Source organism: Salmo salar, chromosome 19 (genome assembly GCF_965601325.2).
Source record: "Salmo salar chromosome 19, fSalSal1, whole genome shotgun sequence".
Taxonomy (NCBI): domain Eukaryota; kingdom Metazoa; phylum Chordata; class Actinopteri; order Salmoniformes; family Salmonidae; genus Salmo; species Salmo salar.
In genome coordinates, this window is record NC_138309.1 from 8,994,173 (window position 1) to 9,013,057 (window position 18,885).

The window sequence follows — 18,885 nt, forward strand, 5'->3', positions numbered from 1 at the left end:
CAGTCTGTTCCCTCTATAGGGAGATGACAGTGTGTTTCTGACCCAGTCTGTTCCCTCTATAGGGAGATGGCAGTGTGTGTCTCCATGCTGTTCCTCCTGCTGTGTGTAACCTATGGCAGCTCCTTTAGAGACCAGTATCACCTCAACCATGCCGTCCGAACACAGTTCACCAGGTAGGAGGGGAACAGGAATATTATCCCTTGTATCTGCAGTTTGTTGCTTGTTGTTAGCATATTCATATGTATACATTTTCACGATCAGTATGAAACTATTTTTTTCAACAAAATTTAGGAGCCCACATAACCCCTTCCTGTCCATCCAAACGCATGAGGAGTGGTGGAACTGGACCTTAACCAGTGTACTGGATGGTCTGGACTGGGACACCTGGTATAACAACATATCAGCAACTGGGAAGGTGCGTGTGCGTGTGAGAGTGTGTGCCTGTGCCTGTGTAAGTGCACAGGCAATTTGTAAGTCGCTCTGGATAAGAGCGTCTGCTAAATGACTTAAATGTTAAAATGCTTAAATGTTTTACACCCTCTTTATCTCCCCTCATGACAGGCAGGTGCCGTCCAGGGATCATGTATTCTGATAGGAGAGCCCATCTTGAGGAAGATTGATGTTTTCAACGCATCCCAATGCCAGGTAAACCAGGGGGGAATGGACACATGTCATTTAACTGCCCGGAAAAACACTGGGGACTGTTAAATGTTGACGTTTAAATGGCTAGGAATTATTCTCTGTAAAACTGCAGGTTCACTTGTTCACCAGCAGGGGGTAGTGTAGTCAACATGGAGTGTATTTGAGGAATTCAAATCAAAGGAAATTACATTTTCACATGCGCCAAATACAACTGGTGTAGACTTTACCGTGAAATGCGTATGAGCCCATTCCCAACAATGCATAGTTAAAAAGTAAGAACTTTTTCAAAAAATACAAAAGGAAATAGTAGCACAATAAAATAACAATAACGAGACTATATACCAAGTCAATGTGCAGGGTTAGAGGTAGTTGAGGTAATATATACATGTAGGTAGAGGTAGAACGAGGCTAAGCAATCAGGATATACAATAAACAGAGTAGCAGCAGTGTATGTAAAGAGTGTGAAAGAGTGTGAAAGTGTGTCTATGTGTGAGTGTGTGTGTGTGTTTTGTGTGTGTGTGAGCATATGTAGTCGTAGTCTATGTGTGTGTGTGTTGGATTGTCAGTGTAGTATGTGTGAGTCTGTGGGTAGAGTCCAGTGAGTGTGCATAGAGCCAGTGCAAATAAAAAGTTGGTCAATATAAATAGTCACTACACTCTGTAGCGCCATGCATTCAGATGCCAAGCAGTTTCTATACAAGCGGTGTTGTAGCTGGTCAAGATGCTCTCAATGGTGCAGCTGTAGAAATTTTTGAGGATTTGAGAGCCCATGTCAAATCTTTTCAGCCTCCTGAGGGGGAAGAGGCATTGTCATGCCCTCTTCACAACTGTGTTGGTGTGTTCGAACCATGATAGGTCCTAAGTGATGTGGACACCGAGGAACTTGAATCTCTCGACCCGCTCCACTATAGCCCCTTCGATGTGAATGGGGGCGTGCTCTGCCCTCCGTTTCCTGTAGTTCACGATCAGCTCCTTTGTCTTGCTGACTTTGAGGGAGAGGTTGTTGTCCTGGCACCACTCTGCCAGGTCTCTGACCTCTTTCATATAGTATGTCTCATCGTTGTCGGTGATCAGGCCTACCACCGTTGTGTCGTCGGCAAACTTAATGATGTTGGAGTCGTGTGCGGCCACGCAGTCGTGGGTGAACAGGGAGTACATGACTAAATCTGCACCCCTGAGGGGCCCCCGTGTTGAGGGTCAGCATGGCGGATGTGTTGTTGCCTACCCTCACCACCTGGGGCCCGTCAGGAAGTCCAGGATCCAGTTGCAGAGGGAGGCGTTCAGTCCCAGGCTCCTTAGCTTAGTGATGAGCTTGGAGGACACTATGGTGTTGAACGCTGAGCTGTAGTCAATGAACAGCATTCCTACTTAGGTGTTCCTCTTGTCCAGATGGCAAAGGGCAGTTTGGAGTGCAATATAGATTGTGTCATCTGTGGATCTGTTGGGGTGGTATGTGAATTGGAGTGGGTCCAGGGTTTCTGGGATGATGGTGTTGATGTGAGCCATGACTAGTCTTTCAAAGCGTTTCATGGCTACAGATGTGAGTGCTATGGGGCGATAGTCATTTAGCAGCCAGGTCACCCATGATACAAGTCAGTATTCGACGACCATCCATGTCTGAGGACGTCGGGAGATGACATGGTAACTGGTTACTAGGGGCAACAGTGAGCGCTCTTACCTTCAAGTAGGTTTCGGTTTTGCCTTTGGTGCCAATGGTTGCATGTTCGAATACAGCGATAGAAAGTTGTTTTTGGCCTATCCCAAACCTTAACCCTTACCTTCACCATTCAGAGTTAGTACCTAACCTTAATATTTTCGAGTTAATGCCTAAACTTAACCTTAAACACTTCGATATTTTACGTTTGGAACAATTTCGAAATTTGCCATTTCAGAAACGTGGATAAATGTCAAATTCTGATGTGAGACTGTGAGAGCTTGTTGCATTTAGACAGGCTAACTTGGCGTTCTTGGGCACAGGGACTATGATGGTCTGCTTGAAACATGTAGGTTTTACATACACAGTATTGCAGTACAGCTCAGATTTTACTGTCTGTGCAAACTATCACAATGTCTATGTATTCCACATTTAATTTTGCTGTGAGTGGTCTATTTTCTTTAGAAACTACAAAATTAAGTTATTGTCTGTGTGTTTGATACCTAAATGTATCCTGCTGGGTGAACCCATAACTAACCTCTGACCTCCCCTCAGGTGCCTCCTGTAATGGAGACCTTGTTCCCAGAATGCCTCACGGCATATCCCCCAGGTGAAAGAGTCTCTGGGATGGCGTTACCCATGGAGGTCGGACTTCATATCTGCGGTCAACTCCAGTGTTACACAGGAACTGGGACCACAGTACGACTGGGTCTAACACGGTCAGAACACAACACAACCACTCAACCACTACCATGTACATGAGTAAACAGACTTGAACTTTTTTCACATCATGTATGTATCACCAGGCTGTATCATAACTGGCCGTGATTGGGAGTCCAATAGGACGGCGCACAATTGGCCCAGCGTCGTCCGGGTTTGGCCGTTGTAGGCCGTCATTGTAAATAAGAATTTGTTCTTAACTGACTTGCCTGGTTAAATAAAGGTTAAATATTTTTTTTAATATCTGTTCCCCTATTCTATAACACACACCTGAGCTTAGTCAATGATAACAGAAACCATGTTGCGGATGTCATCCTGTCCTTTCTGCTCTAATTAACACCCAGGTCAGAGTTTGTGTCCAGGCTAGAATCCCTGAGGTCAGCTGGCTGGCTGGATAGACTAACGGTAGCCATGGCAACCCAGTTCACCCTCTACAGCCCCTCCACCAACCTGTTCATCAGTGTGAACCTGATGGCCGAGAGATTACCTGGTGGAGCTTTGCACACCTCCGCCCGTGTCCAGTCAGCTAGGGTCTACCATTCACCTACTGTATGGGACTACTTCAGTATGGCATGTCAGGTAACACCATAACACTCCTAGTCCCTAGCCCCATCCTCTAACTAACCTCTACCATATCCCCTAACATCTAGCCCAGTGGTGGGAAAGTGTTTGGCTTGAGGGCCACATAGGGATTTTTAATAGTGAAGACATCAAAACAATAAAATAACACACATGGAATCATGTAGTAACCAAAAAAGTGTTAAACAAATCAATATATATTTGGGATTTTAGATTCTTCTAAGTATCCACCCTTTGCCTTGATGACAGCTTTGCACATTCTTGGCATTCTCTCAACCAGCTTTACCTGGAATGCTTTCCCAACAGTCTTGAAGGAGTTCCCTTCATATGCTGAGGACTTGTTTGCTGCTTTTCCTTCAATCTGCGGTCCAACTCATCCCAAACCATCTCAATTGGGTTGAGGTCGGGTGATTGTGTAGGCCAGGTCATCAGATGCAGCACTCCATCACTCTCCTTCTTGGTTAGATAGCCCTTACACAGCCTGGAGGTGTGTTGGGTCATTATCCTGTTGTAAAACAAACAGGATTGTGTATCGCTGCAGAATGCCGTGGTAGCCATGCTGATTAAGTGTGCCTTGAATTCTAAAGAAATCACAGACAGTGTCTCCAGCAAAGCACCATCACACCTCCTCCTCCATGCTTCACGGTGTGAACCACACATGCAGAGATTCTCTGTTCACCTACTCTGCGTCTCACAAAGACACTACGGTTGGAACCAAAAATCTCAAATTTGGACTAGTCAGACCGAAGAACAGATTTCCACCGGCCTAATGTCCATTGCTCGTGTTTCTTGCCCCAAGCAAGTTTCTTCTTCTTATTGCTGTCCTTTAGTAGTGGTTTCTTTGCAGCCATTCAACCATGAAGGCCTGATTCCCGCAATCTCCTCTGAACAGTTGATGTTGAGATGTGTCTGATACTTGAACTCTGTGAGGCATTTATTTGGGGTGCAATCTAAGGTGCAGTTAACTCTAATGAACTTGTCCTCTGCAGCAGAGGTGTCAACGGATGTGTACTGGAGGCGAAGTCAGGTGCAGGAGAGCAGAGTGAAGTGAACAGGCGCACACTTTATTCCGGTAAAAATAGCAAAAAGCAAAAACAACGTGCCCAAAACACGGAACATAGACAAATGTCTGGCGCATAACAAAATTTCCAATTGACAAAGTACACGTAACACAAACAATCTTACATAAAGACATGATGGGGAACAGAGGAATAAATACATGTAGATTGATTGGGGAATGAAAACCAGGTGTGCAGAGAACAAGACAAAACTAATGGATACCGTAAATTCCGGACTATAAGCCGCAACTTTTTTCCCAGGCTTTGAACCTCGTGGCTTAAACAATGACGTGGCTAATATATGGATTTTTCCCGCTTTCAAAAAAAAATATTCTCCAAAAAAACACATTCTGTGACGTGCTCAGTTTTTTGGCGGCATGAAGCTTTCATTAGACCAATGAAATTGCTGAACGGGTTAAGGTCAAACAACTTTTGTTTACTGTTTAGATTAAATCGAGCGCTCTCAAACTTCCCATCATTCTGATTACGGTAGTCATTTTGTCACCCTCATCATGGCAAAGACACGGAGAAATGCATATGATGCAGCTTTCAAGTTGAAGGCGATTGATCTGGCTGTTGGAAACGGAAATAGAGCTGCTGCACGGGAGCTTGGTCTTAATGAGTCGATGATAAGACGTTGGAAACAGCAGCGTGAGGAATTGACTCGGTGCAAAAAGACAACTAAAGCTTACTGCTAATGTTTAATTTTTTGTTACAAGCCGTGTTTCATTAAAGCCTATTTATTTTTGTTACAAGCCGTGTTTCGTTAAAGCCTATTTATTTTTGTTACAAGCCGTGTTTCGTTAAAGCCTGTGTAAAGTTAATTTGTTTCAGTGTACCGGTAGGCACCTGCGGCTTATAGACATGTGCGACTTATTTATGTTCAAAATAAAACATTTTTTTAAATTCATTGGGTGCGGCTTATATTCAGGTGCGCTTAATAGTCCGGAAATTACGGTACATGAAAAATGGAGCGGCAATGGCTAGAAAGCCGGTGACGTCGACCGCCGAACGCCGCCCGAACAAGAAGAGGAGCCAACTTCGGCGGAAGTCGTGACAAGAGGTAACTCTGGGTATTCCTTTCCTGTGACGGTCCTCATGAGAGCCAGTTTCATTATAGCGCTTGATGGTTTTTGCGACTGCACTTGAATAAACTTTAAAAGTTTTTGAAATTTTCCGCATTGACTGACTTTCATGTCTTAAAGTAAAGATGGGCTGTTGTTTCTCTTTGCTTATTTGAGCTGTTCTTGCCATAATATGGACTTGGTCTTTTACCAAATAGGGCTATCTTCTGTATACCACCCCTACCTTGTCATAACACAACTGATTGGCTCAAACGCATTAAGAAGGAAAGAAAGTATGTATAACACTTGTATTTTTTTATGAATGTTTATTATGACTATTTCTGTATTTTGAATTTGGCGCTCTGCAATTTCACCGGATGTTGTCGAGGTGGGTCGCTAGCGGAACGCCTGCGCCAGAAAGGTTAAGAAAAGAAATTCCACAATTCACTTTTAACAAAGCACACCTGTTAATTGAAATGCATTCCAGGTGACTACTTCATGAAGCTGGTTGAGAGAATGCTAAGAGAATGTCAAGTGTGCAAAGCTGTCATCAAGTGGCTACTTTGAATAATCTCAAATATTAAATATATTTAGATTTGTTTAACACTTTTTTGGTTACTACATGATTCCATATGTTATTTCATAGTTTTGATGTCTTCACTATTATTCTACAATGTAGAAAATACAAAAAATAAAGAAAAACCTTAAATGAGTAGGGGTGTCCAAACTTTTGACTGGTACTGTATGTATACTATGTGTTTATTCAAACCTCCTGCGGCCCGGATTGAATGGGCTCACGGGCAGGGTTTTGCCCACCCCTGATCGCTTCCCTCCACGACAACCCCCCACATTCAGTCAGATAGGGTCTGGTCTTCCATCCACTGTTACACAGGACTACTAGCAATAAGCAGTGAGAAGTGAGCAGTGAATTGTGAGCTGGGCTAGAACAAAGGCCCATTCTATTAGTCTTATCTCAGACATGAAGGCCAATGATATCTGAAGGTGAATATGAGCTGTAGTTTTGTTTGCCTTCATCTCTCCTCTCCAGCTCCTTTTCCTCCTCGTCTCTCTGGTCCAGCTCGTCCTCCAGATCTGTTCTGCTGGGGAGAAAGGCATGCTGGGATACTTGAGAGACCCCCAGAGTTGGCTCCAGGTGAGAGAGAACCCTCTGCCCCTCCCTTCTCTCATACAGTATATACAGCAATACATTCTCTGTAAATCTGGGTTTGCTCACTGTAGTTGTCTGAGTTCTCTTTCTATCGTTTGATTGTGATCAAGCTAGCCTCTTCATACTCAGTCCTAAGCAAATCACACTTAACTTTATACCCTACAAACATTTCTCTCAGTAGGAGATTTTCTTTCTGTTTGTTTAGCAATAATAGGTCAGTTTGCCCTTCTCTCTGTCTCCCTCCAGGTCAGTATACTCCTGGTAACCCTGGTGTACTACATCTACTACATCTATCAGTCCATTCTGACTCTGGAGGTCATTGACCTGCTGCAGCGACACGACTTCAGGACGCATGTGGATGTCAGCTTACTGTCTACCTGGGAACAGGTGAGAATGGGAGAGAGTGAGGTGTGTGTATGATGATGATGATGTTGATGTTGATGATGAGTCCTCTGTATCTCCAGCACACCCGTACACTGCGTGGCATACTGCTCTTCCTCCTGGTGGTGCGGTGTATGTGTTTGTCGGGGGTTAACAGAACCATGGCCGCCTCAGTGACTCTACTCAGACTCGCCTTCTCCAGACTCCTCTGGCCAATGGTAAACAACCCGCAGACACGGCAACCTTTCACCTTCTACCTTAACCTCTCTGGTTTCATTGGGACGCTAGTGTCCCACCTCGACAACAGCCAGTGAAAATGCAGGGCGCCAAATTCAAAACAACAGAAATCCCATAATTAAAAATCCTCAAACATACAAGTATTATACAACATTTTAAAGATAAGCGTCTTGTTAAAACAACCACCGTGTCCGATTTCAAAAAGGCTTTACGGCGAAAGCTTTACGGTGGCTAGGACAGCGCCTAGCCACAAAACACCATACAGACATTTTCCAGCCAAGGAGAGGACTCACAAAAGTCAGAAATAGCGATTAAATGAATCACTTACCTTTGATGATCTTCATCTGGTGGCACTCCCAGGACTCCATGTTACACAATAAATGTTTGTTTTGTTCGATAATGTCCCTTTTTATGTCCAAAAACCTGTTTTTGTTGGTGCGTTTAGTTCAGTAATCCAAAGGCACAAAGCGCGCGCTCAACATCCAAACGAAAGTTTAAAAAGTACAATAAAAGTTCGTAGAAACATGTCAAACGATGTTTAAAATCAATCCTCAGGTTGTTTTTGTCATAAATAATCAATAATATTTCAACCGGACAAAAGCTTCGTCAATAGAAAAGGAGAAACAAGAAAGTCGCGCTCCCGATCACGCGCTGGACTCATGTATGGAAATTTCCACTGTCCACTCATTGAAAGTGCTGTATCTCCCTCATTTTTCAGAGTAAAAGCCTGAAACAATGCCTAAAGACTGGCCACGTGTAGAAAAAGCCATAGAGATTGTGAACTGGGTCCTAAGTCTTTGTATGGTGGATAGACTTTCAATGTTTCCATTGAAAGTCTTTCAAAATAGCCTTTCAAAATAATAGTACTTCCTGGATGGATTTTCCTCAGGTTTTCGCCTGCCATATCAGTTCTGTTATACTCACAGACATTATTTTAACAGTTTTGGAAACTTCAGAGTGTTTTCTATCCAAATCTACCGATTATATGCATATCCTAGCTTCTGGGCCTGAGTAGCCGGCAGTTTAATTTGGGCATGCTTTTCATCCAAAATTCCGAATGCTGCCCCTTACCCTAGTGAAGTTAACTACAAACAGTCTGCATGGAAACTATTTAAAATATAATAATCCTAATTTAAATGTTTTATTTTAAGAAGTTTCAAGTAACAGTTCAGTAGTACAGTTCAGTACTTCAGGTAAAAGTGAATTGATTAAAATTCAAGAGGTCATACACATTATGTTTCTAGAGTGTGTCCTGATGTTTGTACCGTTTCTATTCCGTCCCCAGCTGTCAGGAGTTGTCCTGTTGGTGGCTCTGTCCTCTGTGGGAAACCTGCTGCTCCTGAGGAGGTCCTGGGGGTTCAGCTCCCTGCCCCACTCCGTCTTCACACTCCCGTCTCTCTCCAGGGGCCAACTGGGCTCCCGGGCCCCCTCCTTGCCCATGGCCTCTCAGCCCCACCAGCTCCACAGCCCCAATAGCCTGTCTTTGTCTTTCTACCATGGAGCTCTCTGTCTCACCCTCACTGTGGCCTGGACAGCAGTGGTACTCATTAAACTTTTTGAAACACTTTTTATAATACTGTTTTGAAACACTTTTTATAATACTGTTTAGAAATACTTTTTATAATACTGTTTTAAACACTTTTTATAATACTGTTTTTAAACACTTTTTATAATACTGTTTTTAAACATTCCTGTTTGATAAAATCCTTGACATAAATCAACTAGTTTCCAAGGCGATCCAGAGACAACAAACATACACGTAGTCTACCCTACAGTACTGTGTGTATACATACATCACATGTACTTTGTTGTTGCTTTATCCAGCCCTAGCAAGCTACATCAGTCTGCTGTAAACCCTCTGCTCCTGTCTGTCTGTCTGTCTGTCTGTCTGTCTGTCTGTCTGTCTGTCTGTCTGTCTGTCTGTCTGTCTGTCTGTCTGTCTGTCTGTCTGTCTGTCTGTCTGTCTGTCTGTCTGTCTGTCTGTCTGTCTGTCTGTCTGTCTCTAGTTGATTGGTATCGTCTCCTCGTTAGTGAGAGCTGCTAAACTAGCCGGTAGGAGGAGGAGCCTACTGACTCTCTGTGACGTGGTTGGCTACGTCAGGGGCCGGGCGGCTGTGCTCATTGGCCAACGCAGACAGAGATGGAGAGATAGCCATGCCCACAGGAGAGTGAGTGACTTTTGACCTCCATGCTAATGTCCGAAAGATAGTTTTGAAGATAGGACTGCTTTGCTTTGACTGTCAATGAAAGCAGAGAACAACCTTGTGGTTTAGATTGAGGTATGGAAGGGGTTAACCGGCTGATATATTTTTTTTCTCCTCAGAGTTTTTACCTGGAGGAATTTGAGAGCCTGGTGGATGAGCTGCAGTTTAGACTAAATGCCTTCTCTAACAGTCTGCACCACACCCTACCTCCTAAAGATATCTTCTCCCCCAACCAGAGCCCCTCCAGCCTGGCCTCACAGGTGGGCACACCTGGATGTCTCACCCACACTGTCTGAACCAACCCGCCAGTGTATATATGATTTAGGCATAGCCTTTGAATATGTAAGCCTCTGTGAAGCAATCTAGGTAGAGTTACTTAGACATGTCCCACTTTCAATTTGAACTGGCCACCATCTCATGAGCTGTCCCTGATGCCAGCACAGTTTTAATGCTGTGCGTTTCGTTTGTAGCGCTCTGCTGCCAGTGAAACAGCACACATGACTGAAGAGACACTTCTCAATGATCCCCCTGACATCACCAGCCTCCCACTGACCTCCAGGGAACACTTACCTGACGCACACCACTACAGGTAAAACCACAACAAAATATAATTCACATCGAAAACATAGAATGGTAGAGGTGATTCACTGAAATATGTTCACCCAGTGACTACTTGACTATTTGAGTTTATGTTTAGGCTTTAGCTCAGTTAGCTAGCATAGCCCTAAGTCACTCAGATGGCCTGGGTTGTTAACCAGTCGTTTATATTTCCATCCCAGGTCTCAGCTTGAGTTGGAGACCCTCCACCATCTGCAGCAGTCAGGCCAGAGGAGGCAGACCCCAGCCCCAGTTGGGGGACTCTCAAGTAGGATTGGGACATCCGGCAGTCTCCTGCATAGTGGAGCACCAGGGAGGAGCTCCCGTGAGCACCTATCAGACAGAAACCTCCAGAGCTCCACCTCCACAGGGGGGCCAAGCTACCTCTCCTCCCCAGATTCGGTGCACCTAGCTGAGGCTTGGACATGGGACAACATGCCTCAGATCCAGAGCCTAACAGGCTGGATAGATAATCAGCTGGTTAAGACTGTGGTTCTGGAGAATCAGATCAGCCACTGGACCACTGTCGGTCGGTCTGGTAAGAAGAGCCACAGAAGTCCCAGAAATACCCAATGGGCTACAGTAGAGGGGCCCAGCTCCAGATATACCACTGCTTCTGGGGTGGTGGAGGGCCATGGAGGGCCACACAGGACTGTGGTGGAGGTTATGGTCCATGGGAGACCAGAGACTGAGCCAGAGGAGGAGGGAATTCTAGGGACAGTCAGACAGTGCTGGGGTTGACACTGTATGGCGAGTCTAATTAATGAATTAATAAAATAATGAATTATCTTCATCAATATGCTATTCAAGAGGGATATTTTGAAAAAAATATGTTGAAATACTCTGTGTGGGGGGAATCAGGCTTAATTGCAAGTATTCAGTAGGCCACTGCTTGTGTCACCATGTATATTTTCAAAAACATTAAATAAACAATGTGCCCTGATTGTAAAACAAATAAATAAATGGTGTGTAAAATACATTCTCAAATAAATGGTGTGCAGGATAGGGTGAGGGGAGCGCACACTCTTTCTTGAAAGAATGAACATTACATGGCTCACTGACTAACTAACTAATATGCTTACAGGACAGTTGCATTGTTGCAGCAATCCAGAGACGTCCTTGCACAATAAATAAATAAACCTCTTCATGATCCTGTTGATATCAAAAGTACTAGTACAACTTTTTCTTGTTTTATGTTCACTCACTGTTGAAAAAACACTAGTCCATTCAGTCCAATGACATTACAACAATTGGTAAACTATCCAATGGCACCCTCGAACGTACAGGATCCAGGAATTTAAGTGGCGGTACGCAATTGGAGGAAAACCGACGATGACAGCCAATTAGAACGTGGCAAGTCAGACAAATTCAATTTCGGGAGGTGGGGAGTGTGATTTCTGAAGTCTTTCTAGTTTGTATGAAACAACAAGCCAAAGATCAGTTTAACTTCACTTCAGGAATGATCAAGCGCTACAGAGATTGCTAATAATAGACACATTTGATTATATTCATCAGTTACTAGCTTAAAGGGAGAAGTCTCACTCGTTACACGGTTAGCATCCCATTGGAAAACCTGACAATGAGAAAGATAGCACTGCTGCTAATTGTCTTGCTTGGCGTTGCCCACTTTGCCACTGTTATCCAATGTGAAGATGGTAAGTAGCTAGCTAACGTTAACTAGTAATGAATTAAGTTAGCCAGGTCTTGTGCACGCTAGCTAGCTGGCTTCTTCTGTCGCTATAATTAGCCAGTCAGCTCGTATTCGCAAACTAGTTGGCTAACTAGCTAGCTAATTATTAACTGCTGGCCATCTTTTATAGAATGTTGTGCGTGCCCTCAGTAATGTTACAGCGTGGTTTTGTTTAGCTTTTATGACTAATTCCATTGCATAACATTGGGTCATTGGACATCCCATTTATTTAACCTTGTGAGGAAAGTGCCCCGACGCTGCACAAATGCTCAGTATAAACGCAAATACACCTTGCACGCTATACATTTTTGGAAAGATTTGGAACGTAACTGTCATAGGAATGACAAACATTGCTAATACTAAAGATACAATTACTGTACACAGTGTAATCATCCATCCACCGGACAGGTGTGGCATATCAAGATCAATACTAAGGTGCACCTTGTGCTGGGGAAAATAAAAGGCCACTCTAAAATGGGCAGTTTTGTCACACAACACAATGCCACAGATGTCTCAATTTGAGGGAGTGTGCGATTGGCATTCTGACTGCAGGAATGTCACGAGAGCTGTTGCCAGGTAATTTCATGTTAATTCTCTTCAATAAGCCGCCTCCAACGTTTTAGAATTTCGCAATACCTCCAAACAACTGCAGAACACGTGTAACCATGCCAACCCAGGACCACAGCTGGCTTCATGTGTGGGATTGTCTGGCAAGCAACCCGGACAGCTGATACAACTGTGGGTTTGCACAACTAAATAATTTATGCACAAACTTTCAGAAACCGTCTCAGGGAAGCTCATCTGCGTGCACGTCGTCCTCACCAGGGTCTTGACCTGACTGCAGTTCGGCATTGTAACTGACTTCAATGGGCAAATGCTCACCTTCGATGACCACAGGGCACGCTGGAGAAGTGTGCTCTTTACAGATGAATCCCGGTTTCAACTGTAACGGGCAGAATGCAGACAGCGTGTATGGTGTTGTGTGGGTGAGAAGTTTGCTGATGTCGATGTTGTGAACAGTGTCCCACGGTGGGGTTATGGTATGGGCAGGCATAAGCAATGGACAACACAAACAATTGCATTTTATCAATGGCAATTTGAATGCACATATACTGTGAGATCCTGAAATGGTCACACCAGATACTGACTGGTTTTATGATCCACACCCCTACCTTTTTTTTTTTTAAGTGATCTATTCCCAGTCATGTGAAATCCATAGATTAGGGCCTACTGAATTTATTTCAATTTACAGTTCATACAGTAGAAGGAACTCTAACTCAGTAAATTGTTGCATGTTGCGTTTTTATTTCTGTTCATTCTATGTTCCATGCTTTCAGCTGAGAACCCAAAAGAGGGGGCTGCTGTAAGCTCCCCTGGGTTTGAGAGCTAGGTTTTGTTGCAACGCAAACCCAACTGCGCTGTCCTGACTTGTTGCTAGACGTTCTGTTTTTCAGTGTTATCAATGATGTTTGCAGATGTAGCAGACGTCGATGAGGTTGACAGTGACGATGAAGAGGAGGATGAAGATGATGGAACAGAGGTGAAGGATGAGAACGGAGTGTTGGTCCTGACCGACAACAACTTTGACACGTTCATGGAGGGCAAGGACACTGTGCTGGTTGAGTTCTATGCCCCATGGTAAGTTTGCCTAAAGGGAGAGTTGACAATAAGAAGTCAATATTTGTCAGTCATTGGCGACGTGTCCATCCACATCTATTGTGCAGCTCTTGGTAATGCAGTGTGAAAAACCGGAATGCCTTCATCTCAAATGCATGGGATATATGCACCATTGAAATCATTTCCCCCTTGATTGACACTTCTCTAATCTGTTCTCATCCCCTCTCCCAGGTGTGGCCACTGTAAGCAGTTTGCTTCTGAGTATGAGAAGATCGCCCAGAGTCTGAAAGAGAATGACCCCCCTATCCCTGTGGCCAAGGTGGATGCGACCAAGTCCAGTTCCTTAGCAAGTAGATTTGAGGTGTCGGGATATCCCACCTTCAAGATCATGAAGAAGGGGGAGCCTGTGGAGTATGATGGAGCCAAGAATGAGCAGGGTAGTACAACCACTAACAAGACTGTGCTGGTAGCCTGGCTCTCTGTTTCTGTATTTGACTACGCTAGTACATCTGGGCCTTGTTTGACTAAAGCGGAAACAGACTGAGAGACAGGCTACTATCTTAGTTTCACTTCAGTAGCATTGGTAATGTTATAACTGTGATTGTGTTTCAGTCATTGTGGCTTGAGTGAAAGAGGCAACCCAGCCAGACGGGATTCCAACCCCCTTTCAGTTTAGTAACACTGTTAATGCGCGAACTGTGGTTTTCAGCCATTGTGGCTCAAGTGAAGGAGGTGGCCCAGCCAGACTGGAAGCCCCCTCCTGAGGCCACCCTGGTGCTGACCAAGGACAACTTTGACGATGTGGTCAACAACGCTGACATCATCCTGGTGGAGTTCTACGCCCCATGGTCAGTCAGTCCACCTCTAGACAACGTTTAGGATGCATCTCAACTTCATGTCCTTGTCTCCTCTGCTTCATCTGCACTGGTCTGATGCATGAAATCTATCACTTCCTTTGTGTTTTCTATCTAGTAAAGGAGTGGAGGGGATAAAGCTATTTTATATGAAGCTTCATGATTGTTGTTCCTGCCTAACGAAGCATTATGGTGCTGTTTTAACTGTCCCTCCAGGTGTGGCCACTGTAAGCAGCTGGCTCCAGAGTATGAGAAGGCAGCCAAGGACCTGAGCCAGCGCTCTCCTCCCATCCCCCTGGCCAAGGTAGACGCCACCCAGGAGAAGGACATCGCCATCCGTTTCGGGGTGTCGGGGTACCCCACCCTCAAGATCTTCAGGAAGGGGAAGGCCTTCGACTACAACGGACCCAGAGAGAAGAGTGGTACGTCCACACTTCAGACTGTTTCAGACACTACCCAATAACTAAATATATCTGCTAACATTATGGATTTTAGGACACGTCCCATTGTAATGATCTAGCCAAGTGTTCTAACTACTCTGTGTTCTCTGTGTAGGAATCGTTGACTATATGAGCGAGCAGGCAGGGCCTCCCTCCAAGCAGGTGCAGATGGTGAAACAGGTGTCGGAGTTGATCAAAGATGGTGACGACGCTGTCATAGTGGGTGTGTTTTCCTCGGAGCAGGATACGACCTACGACCTCTACCTAGAGGCCTGTAAGTACTCCTTTTTAATTAACGTTGCTTTGGTGTATACAGTGCAGGGTTCACACAAGGTGCTTCAAGTACTTGAATTTGTTACTGGAATACCTTGAAAATCTGACATTTTCTGAAGTTGGTACTTTTTATTTAATCCATTTTAAAATAAGGCTGTAATGTAACTAAATGTGGAAAAAGTCAAGGTCTGAATATTTTCCGTATAAAAGAACACATGAGACACCGGTCTTATTCATGCCTGTCTCAGTGGACTAATACATTGCAGAGGCTGTGAGGATGGCTCACCAGTAAGTAGTACGTTTACATTCACATTTCTAATCTACAATGTTTGTTTGGTTACAGTAATTTGTTAATGTATTCAATTATTCGTTTTTTACCGTTCTCATTGTCTGAGTGGACACTTTGTTTGCGGACTGCACGACTTGCGCTACACTTTTTTTTTCATTCCATTTACGTGTTTGGTTGGAGCGCTCTTGTCAATGTTGCGTAAGGACGCGCCCCAGATTACCCGTAGAAGTAGGCCTAGGCTACCTGGCCTGCGTGTAAAATGTAGGCCTATAAATTTGCTCCACAGTGATGGTGAATTCTCAAATAATTTCTCTTCACCTCAAACGGCACGTAATCAATCTGTTTTTACATGCATTGAGAGACTACGTTGAGGAACTATTGTCAATTTGTAAGATCTTTCCAGCTCTTGATAACCACTCAGCACGATGGGGGGGGGGGGAGGAATGTCATGCTCTGATCCGGTGGAAACGTAATACAATAGGCCTACCTGATTACTTATCCCTTGCACAAATAGCCTACAGCTATGTCAGTCCGGAGCTCACTGGCACAGGAAACTGAGGGCCCAGAATATTCTATACAATATTGCAAGTTTGCTAGCACCAGCTTCAGGCTGGACCAAGTTAATAGTTGATACAATGTTTAAAGTTCCTTGTAGACAATGTGATTCATAGATATTTATTTTTATCAGGGTATTTTCTACCTGCAGGCTACAATGTTTTTATTTGTTGGCTTTATGGAGGCTATTTTTACATTGTTGGCAATAGAAGTTACTTTTAGAATTTTGATTAACCACATGATGATTGTCAGATACGAAGACTTTATTATAAATGAAATTAAACTGTTCCATGGAAATGTGCATATGACAATCATAACGGGCATGCAGTTTGATAGAAATGGTAAGATAAATTGGCATTCTAAATGGAGAAGGTTGATGACCCCTGGTGTAGCCATTACCTACTGGTAACTTCAGGAGCTTACTGGCTGAATCTGCCACGGCCAGCTGGAAGAGGTTCGGGGACAGATTTTTATATATATTCTTCTGGTTAGGCTATCTTGATCTCTTGCTCCTTCTCATTTGTGTGTCTTGATTACTTAATCAGTGTGCTTAAAGCATAAGACGAGCTCAGTAGCCTACCTACAGTATAGTTGATTTTCTTCAAACATATAGGGAACTCCACGTTTTAAAATTATTTGTCTGGAACAGCCTTTATAAACAACATATTATTTAGTAGAACTTGTAAGGTTCCCAATGAGGTTGTGGCGATGAACTTTTACAAATTGATGGTCCTTGAAAATAAATATTGGTGCTTGAAAAAGTACTTAAGTCCTTGAATTTGACTTGCCACGGTCTGTACATACCCTGAGTATGCCTATACATAGAATGCTATATGTGTAGTATTGAGGGTGTATAGGAAATTCCTGTGCTCCTGGTGAGGCTTTCTAAAGGGGATCAATAGTGATTGTATTGTACTCCTATCTGTCCTCCCAGGTCATGTTCTTAGAGAGGACTTCAAGTTCCTCCATACCTTCAGTTTAGACTTGGCCAAGCTCCTCAAGGCCTCCCCCGGCCAGGTCGTCATGGTGCAGCCTGAGAAGTTCAGGTCCAAGTACGAGAAAGCTTCACACACACTCACCATCAAAGTAAGTCTGTCCACAAGGGTGTGTGTGTGTGTTTGTCTAACCTCAAGTAGACTTCAATGAAGCATGCTCTCCTGTCCTAAGAAAATACTGAAATTATTTCTGTATGTTTAATGTTGTAAGATGTTCTCATAACCTGGCCCATCTCTCCTTTTCAGGACTCCACAGAGGTGTCTGAGGTGCAGGACTTTTTTAAGAAACACATCCTGCCACTGGTGGGTCACAGGAAACAGAGCAACGATGCTAAACGCTACACCAAGAGGCCGCTGGTTGTTGTCTACTACGGTGTGGACTTCGGCTTCGACTTCAGGAAAGGCAAGTGTCCTCAACCCCTTATTTCCTATGTTGTGTGAATATTGTCTAAAGCTGCGTTGCTTACATAATACCTTTTTTGTCATGCTGAAGGGCTGGAACAAAAGCCTGCACTGCCAGTAGCTCTCCTCCAGGACCGGCGGTTGGAGAACCTTGGCGGTGTTAATTGCAGCTCATCTCATGTCTGATAACCCTTTCTATTTCTGTTGTAGCCACCCAATTCTGGAGGAGCAAGGTTCTGGAGGTGGCCAAGGATTTCCCAGAATACACCTTTGCCATCGCTGACGAGGAGGACTACTCAGAAGAGCTGAAGAGCCTGGGGCTCAGCGACAGCGGGGAGGAAGTCAATGTGGGGATTCTGGGAGATGGTGGCAAGAAGTTTGCCATGGAGCCTGAGGAGTTGGACTCTGAGGTGCTGAGGGAATTCATCATGGCCTTCAAGAAAGGTGAGCTTTACAGCAATTGTTATAAAATGTCAGGACTTTAAACCACAACATGTTGTATTGAGTTACATATTAACCTGAGTTGAGTACCTTGTCTGCAGCCAGCCAAATATCATCACTATGTGACAGGTCTTCATTGCCAATATTGTGTAATGGACTATACATTAGTGTCCATTGGTCACCATGTCTGTGTCCCTTGTCACTCCCTCTCTGTAGGCAAACTGAAGCCCGTCATCAAATCCCAGCCGGTGCCTAAGAACAACAAAGGCCCTGTGAAGGTAGTGGTTGGAAAGACCTTCGACGACATTGTCATGGATACCAAGAAAGACGTCCTGATTGAGTTCTACGCCCCGTGGTGCGGTCACTGCAAGAAGCTGGACCCTGACTACACTGCCCTGGGCAAGAAATACAAGAACGAGAAGAACCTGGTCATTGCCAAAATGGACGCCACGGCTAACGACGTGCCTCACGACAGCTACAAAACAGAGGGCTTCCCCACCATCTACTTTGCGCCTAGCAACAGCAAGCAGAGCCCAATCAAATTTGAGGGTGGGGATAGAACCATAGAAGGATTTAGTAAGTTCTTGGAACAGCACGCCACAAAGTTATCACAGAGCAAAGATGAACTTTAAAAATCTCTTTCTGAGTAGCTAAGAACTCTAACCATACCAGTGTAGAGACTACAGGTTCCAGGTGCCCTGGAGGAGCCGAGGGCAGACAGTCAATTCCAAATCAACCCTTCCTAGCCCCTACACCCTAGCCACCTATGTGCAAGATGGAGCTACCACCATATGTATCCAACCCTCTCAGATCTCCACTAGGGCCTAGTGTTTAGGGGCTCAGTTGATTTCAGTGTCCCCGCAGAGGGCTGTTACTGAGTTGGTCTGATTTACCAGATGTTAAGTATTTTTTTCTTTGTTTTTTCTGATCAAATCAAGAGATTCTGCTTTTCTTTTCCATGTCTAAAAGCATGTAAGCACTGTGAGTTCTAAGCCTCTTTAAATAAAACATGAACTGATGTGGTA

General features: G+C 44.3%; 2 protein-coding genes across 2 annotated transcripts in view; both read left to right on the forward strand.

The window, feature by feature from the left end:
* The window catches only part of pkd1l1 (polycystin 1 like 1, transient receptor potential channel interacting), a 45,224-nt gene extending 33,877 nt beyond the window's left edge, over positions 1 to 11,347 (forward strand). Inside the window, exons 39-51 of the mRNA XM_082966036.1 lie at positions 63 to 173; positions 292 to 415; positions 562 to 645; positions 2,852 to 3,015; positions 3,361 to 3,595; positions 6,766 to 6,870; positions 7,132 to 7,272; positions 7,350 to 7,484; positions 8,789 to 9,043; positions 9,510 to 9,671; positions 9,827 to 9,967; positions 10,178 to 10,296; positions 10,487 to 11,347. Coding sequence (XP_082822162.1) covers positions 63 to 173; positions 292 to 415; positions 562 to 645; positions 2,852 to 3,015; positions 3,361 to 3,595; positions 6,766 to 6,870; positions 7,132 to 7,272; positions 7,350 to 7,484; positions 8,789 to 9,043; positions 9,510 to 9,671; positions 9,827 to 9,967; positions 10,178 to 10,296; positions 10,487 to 11,045 — 2,335 coding nt within the window. The 3' untranslated portion in view covers positions 11,046 to 11,347. The remainder of the gene's footprint in view (positions 1 to 62; positions 174 to 291; positions 416 to 561; positions 646 to 2,851; positions 3,016 to 3,360; positions 3,596 to 6,765; positions 6,871 to 7,131; positions 7,273 to 7,349; positions 7,485 to 8,788; positions 9,044 to 9,509; positions 9,672 to 9,826; positions 9,968 to 10,177; positions 10,297 to 10,486) is intronic.
* A 306-nt stretch (positions 11,348 to 11,653) lies between these two features.
* pdia4 (protein disulfide isomerase family A, member 4) lies at positions 11,654 to 18,885 on the forward strand. The gene is made up of 10 exons (XM_014157132.3): positions 11,654 to 11,959; positions 13,470 to 13,632; positions 13,843 to 14,048; positions 14,321 to 14,459; positions 14,682 to 14,887; positions 15,021 to 15,179; positions 16,957 to 17,108; positions 17,264 to 17,420; positions 17,630 to 17,863; positions 18,077 to 18,885. Exons 1-10 carry the CDS (start codon positions 11,884 to 11,886, stop codon positions 18,490 to 18,492), a joined length of 1,908 nt encoding a protein of 635 aa, XP_014012607.3. The 5' UTR covers positions 11,654 to 11,883; the 3' UTR covers positions 18,493 to 18,885.

Excerpts from the sequence above, each read along its gene's own strand:
- pdia4 (XM_014157132.3), top strand. The coding sequence starts at position 11,884 with ATGAGAAAGATAGCACTGCTGCTAATTGTCTTGCTTGGCGTTGCCCAC. Across the intron at positions 13,633-13,842 it reads GTTGAGTTCTATGCCCCATG|GTGTGGCCACTGTAAGCAGT; the intron begins GTAAGTTTGCCT and ends CCCCTCTCCCAG. Across the intron at positions 14,049-14,320 it reads TGGAGCCAAGAATGAGCAGG|CCATTGTGGCTCAAGTGAAG; the intron begins GTAGTACAACCA and ends TGTGGTTTTCAG.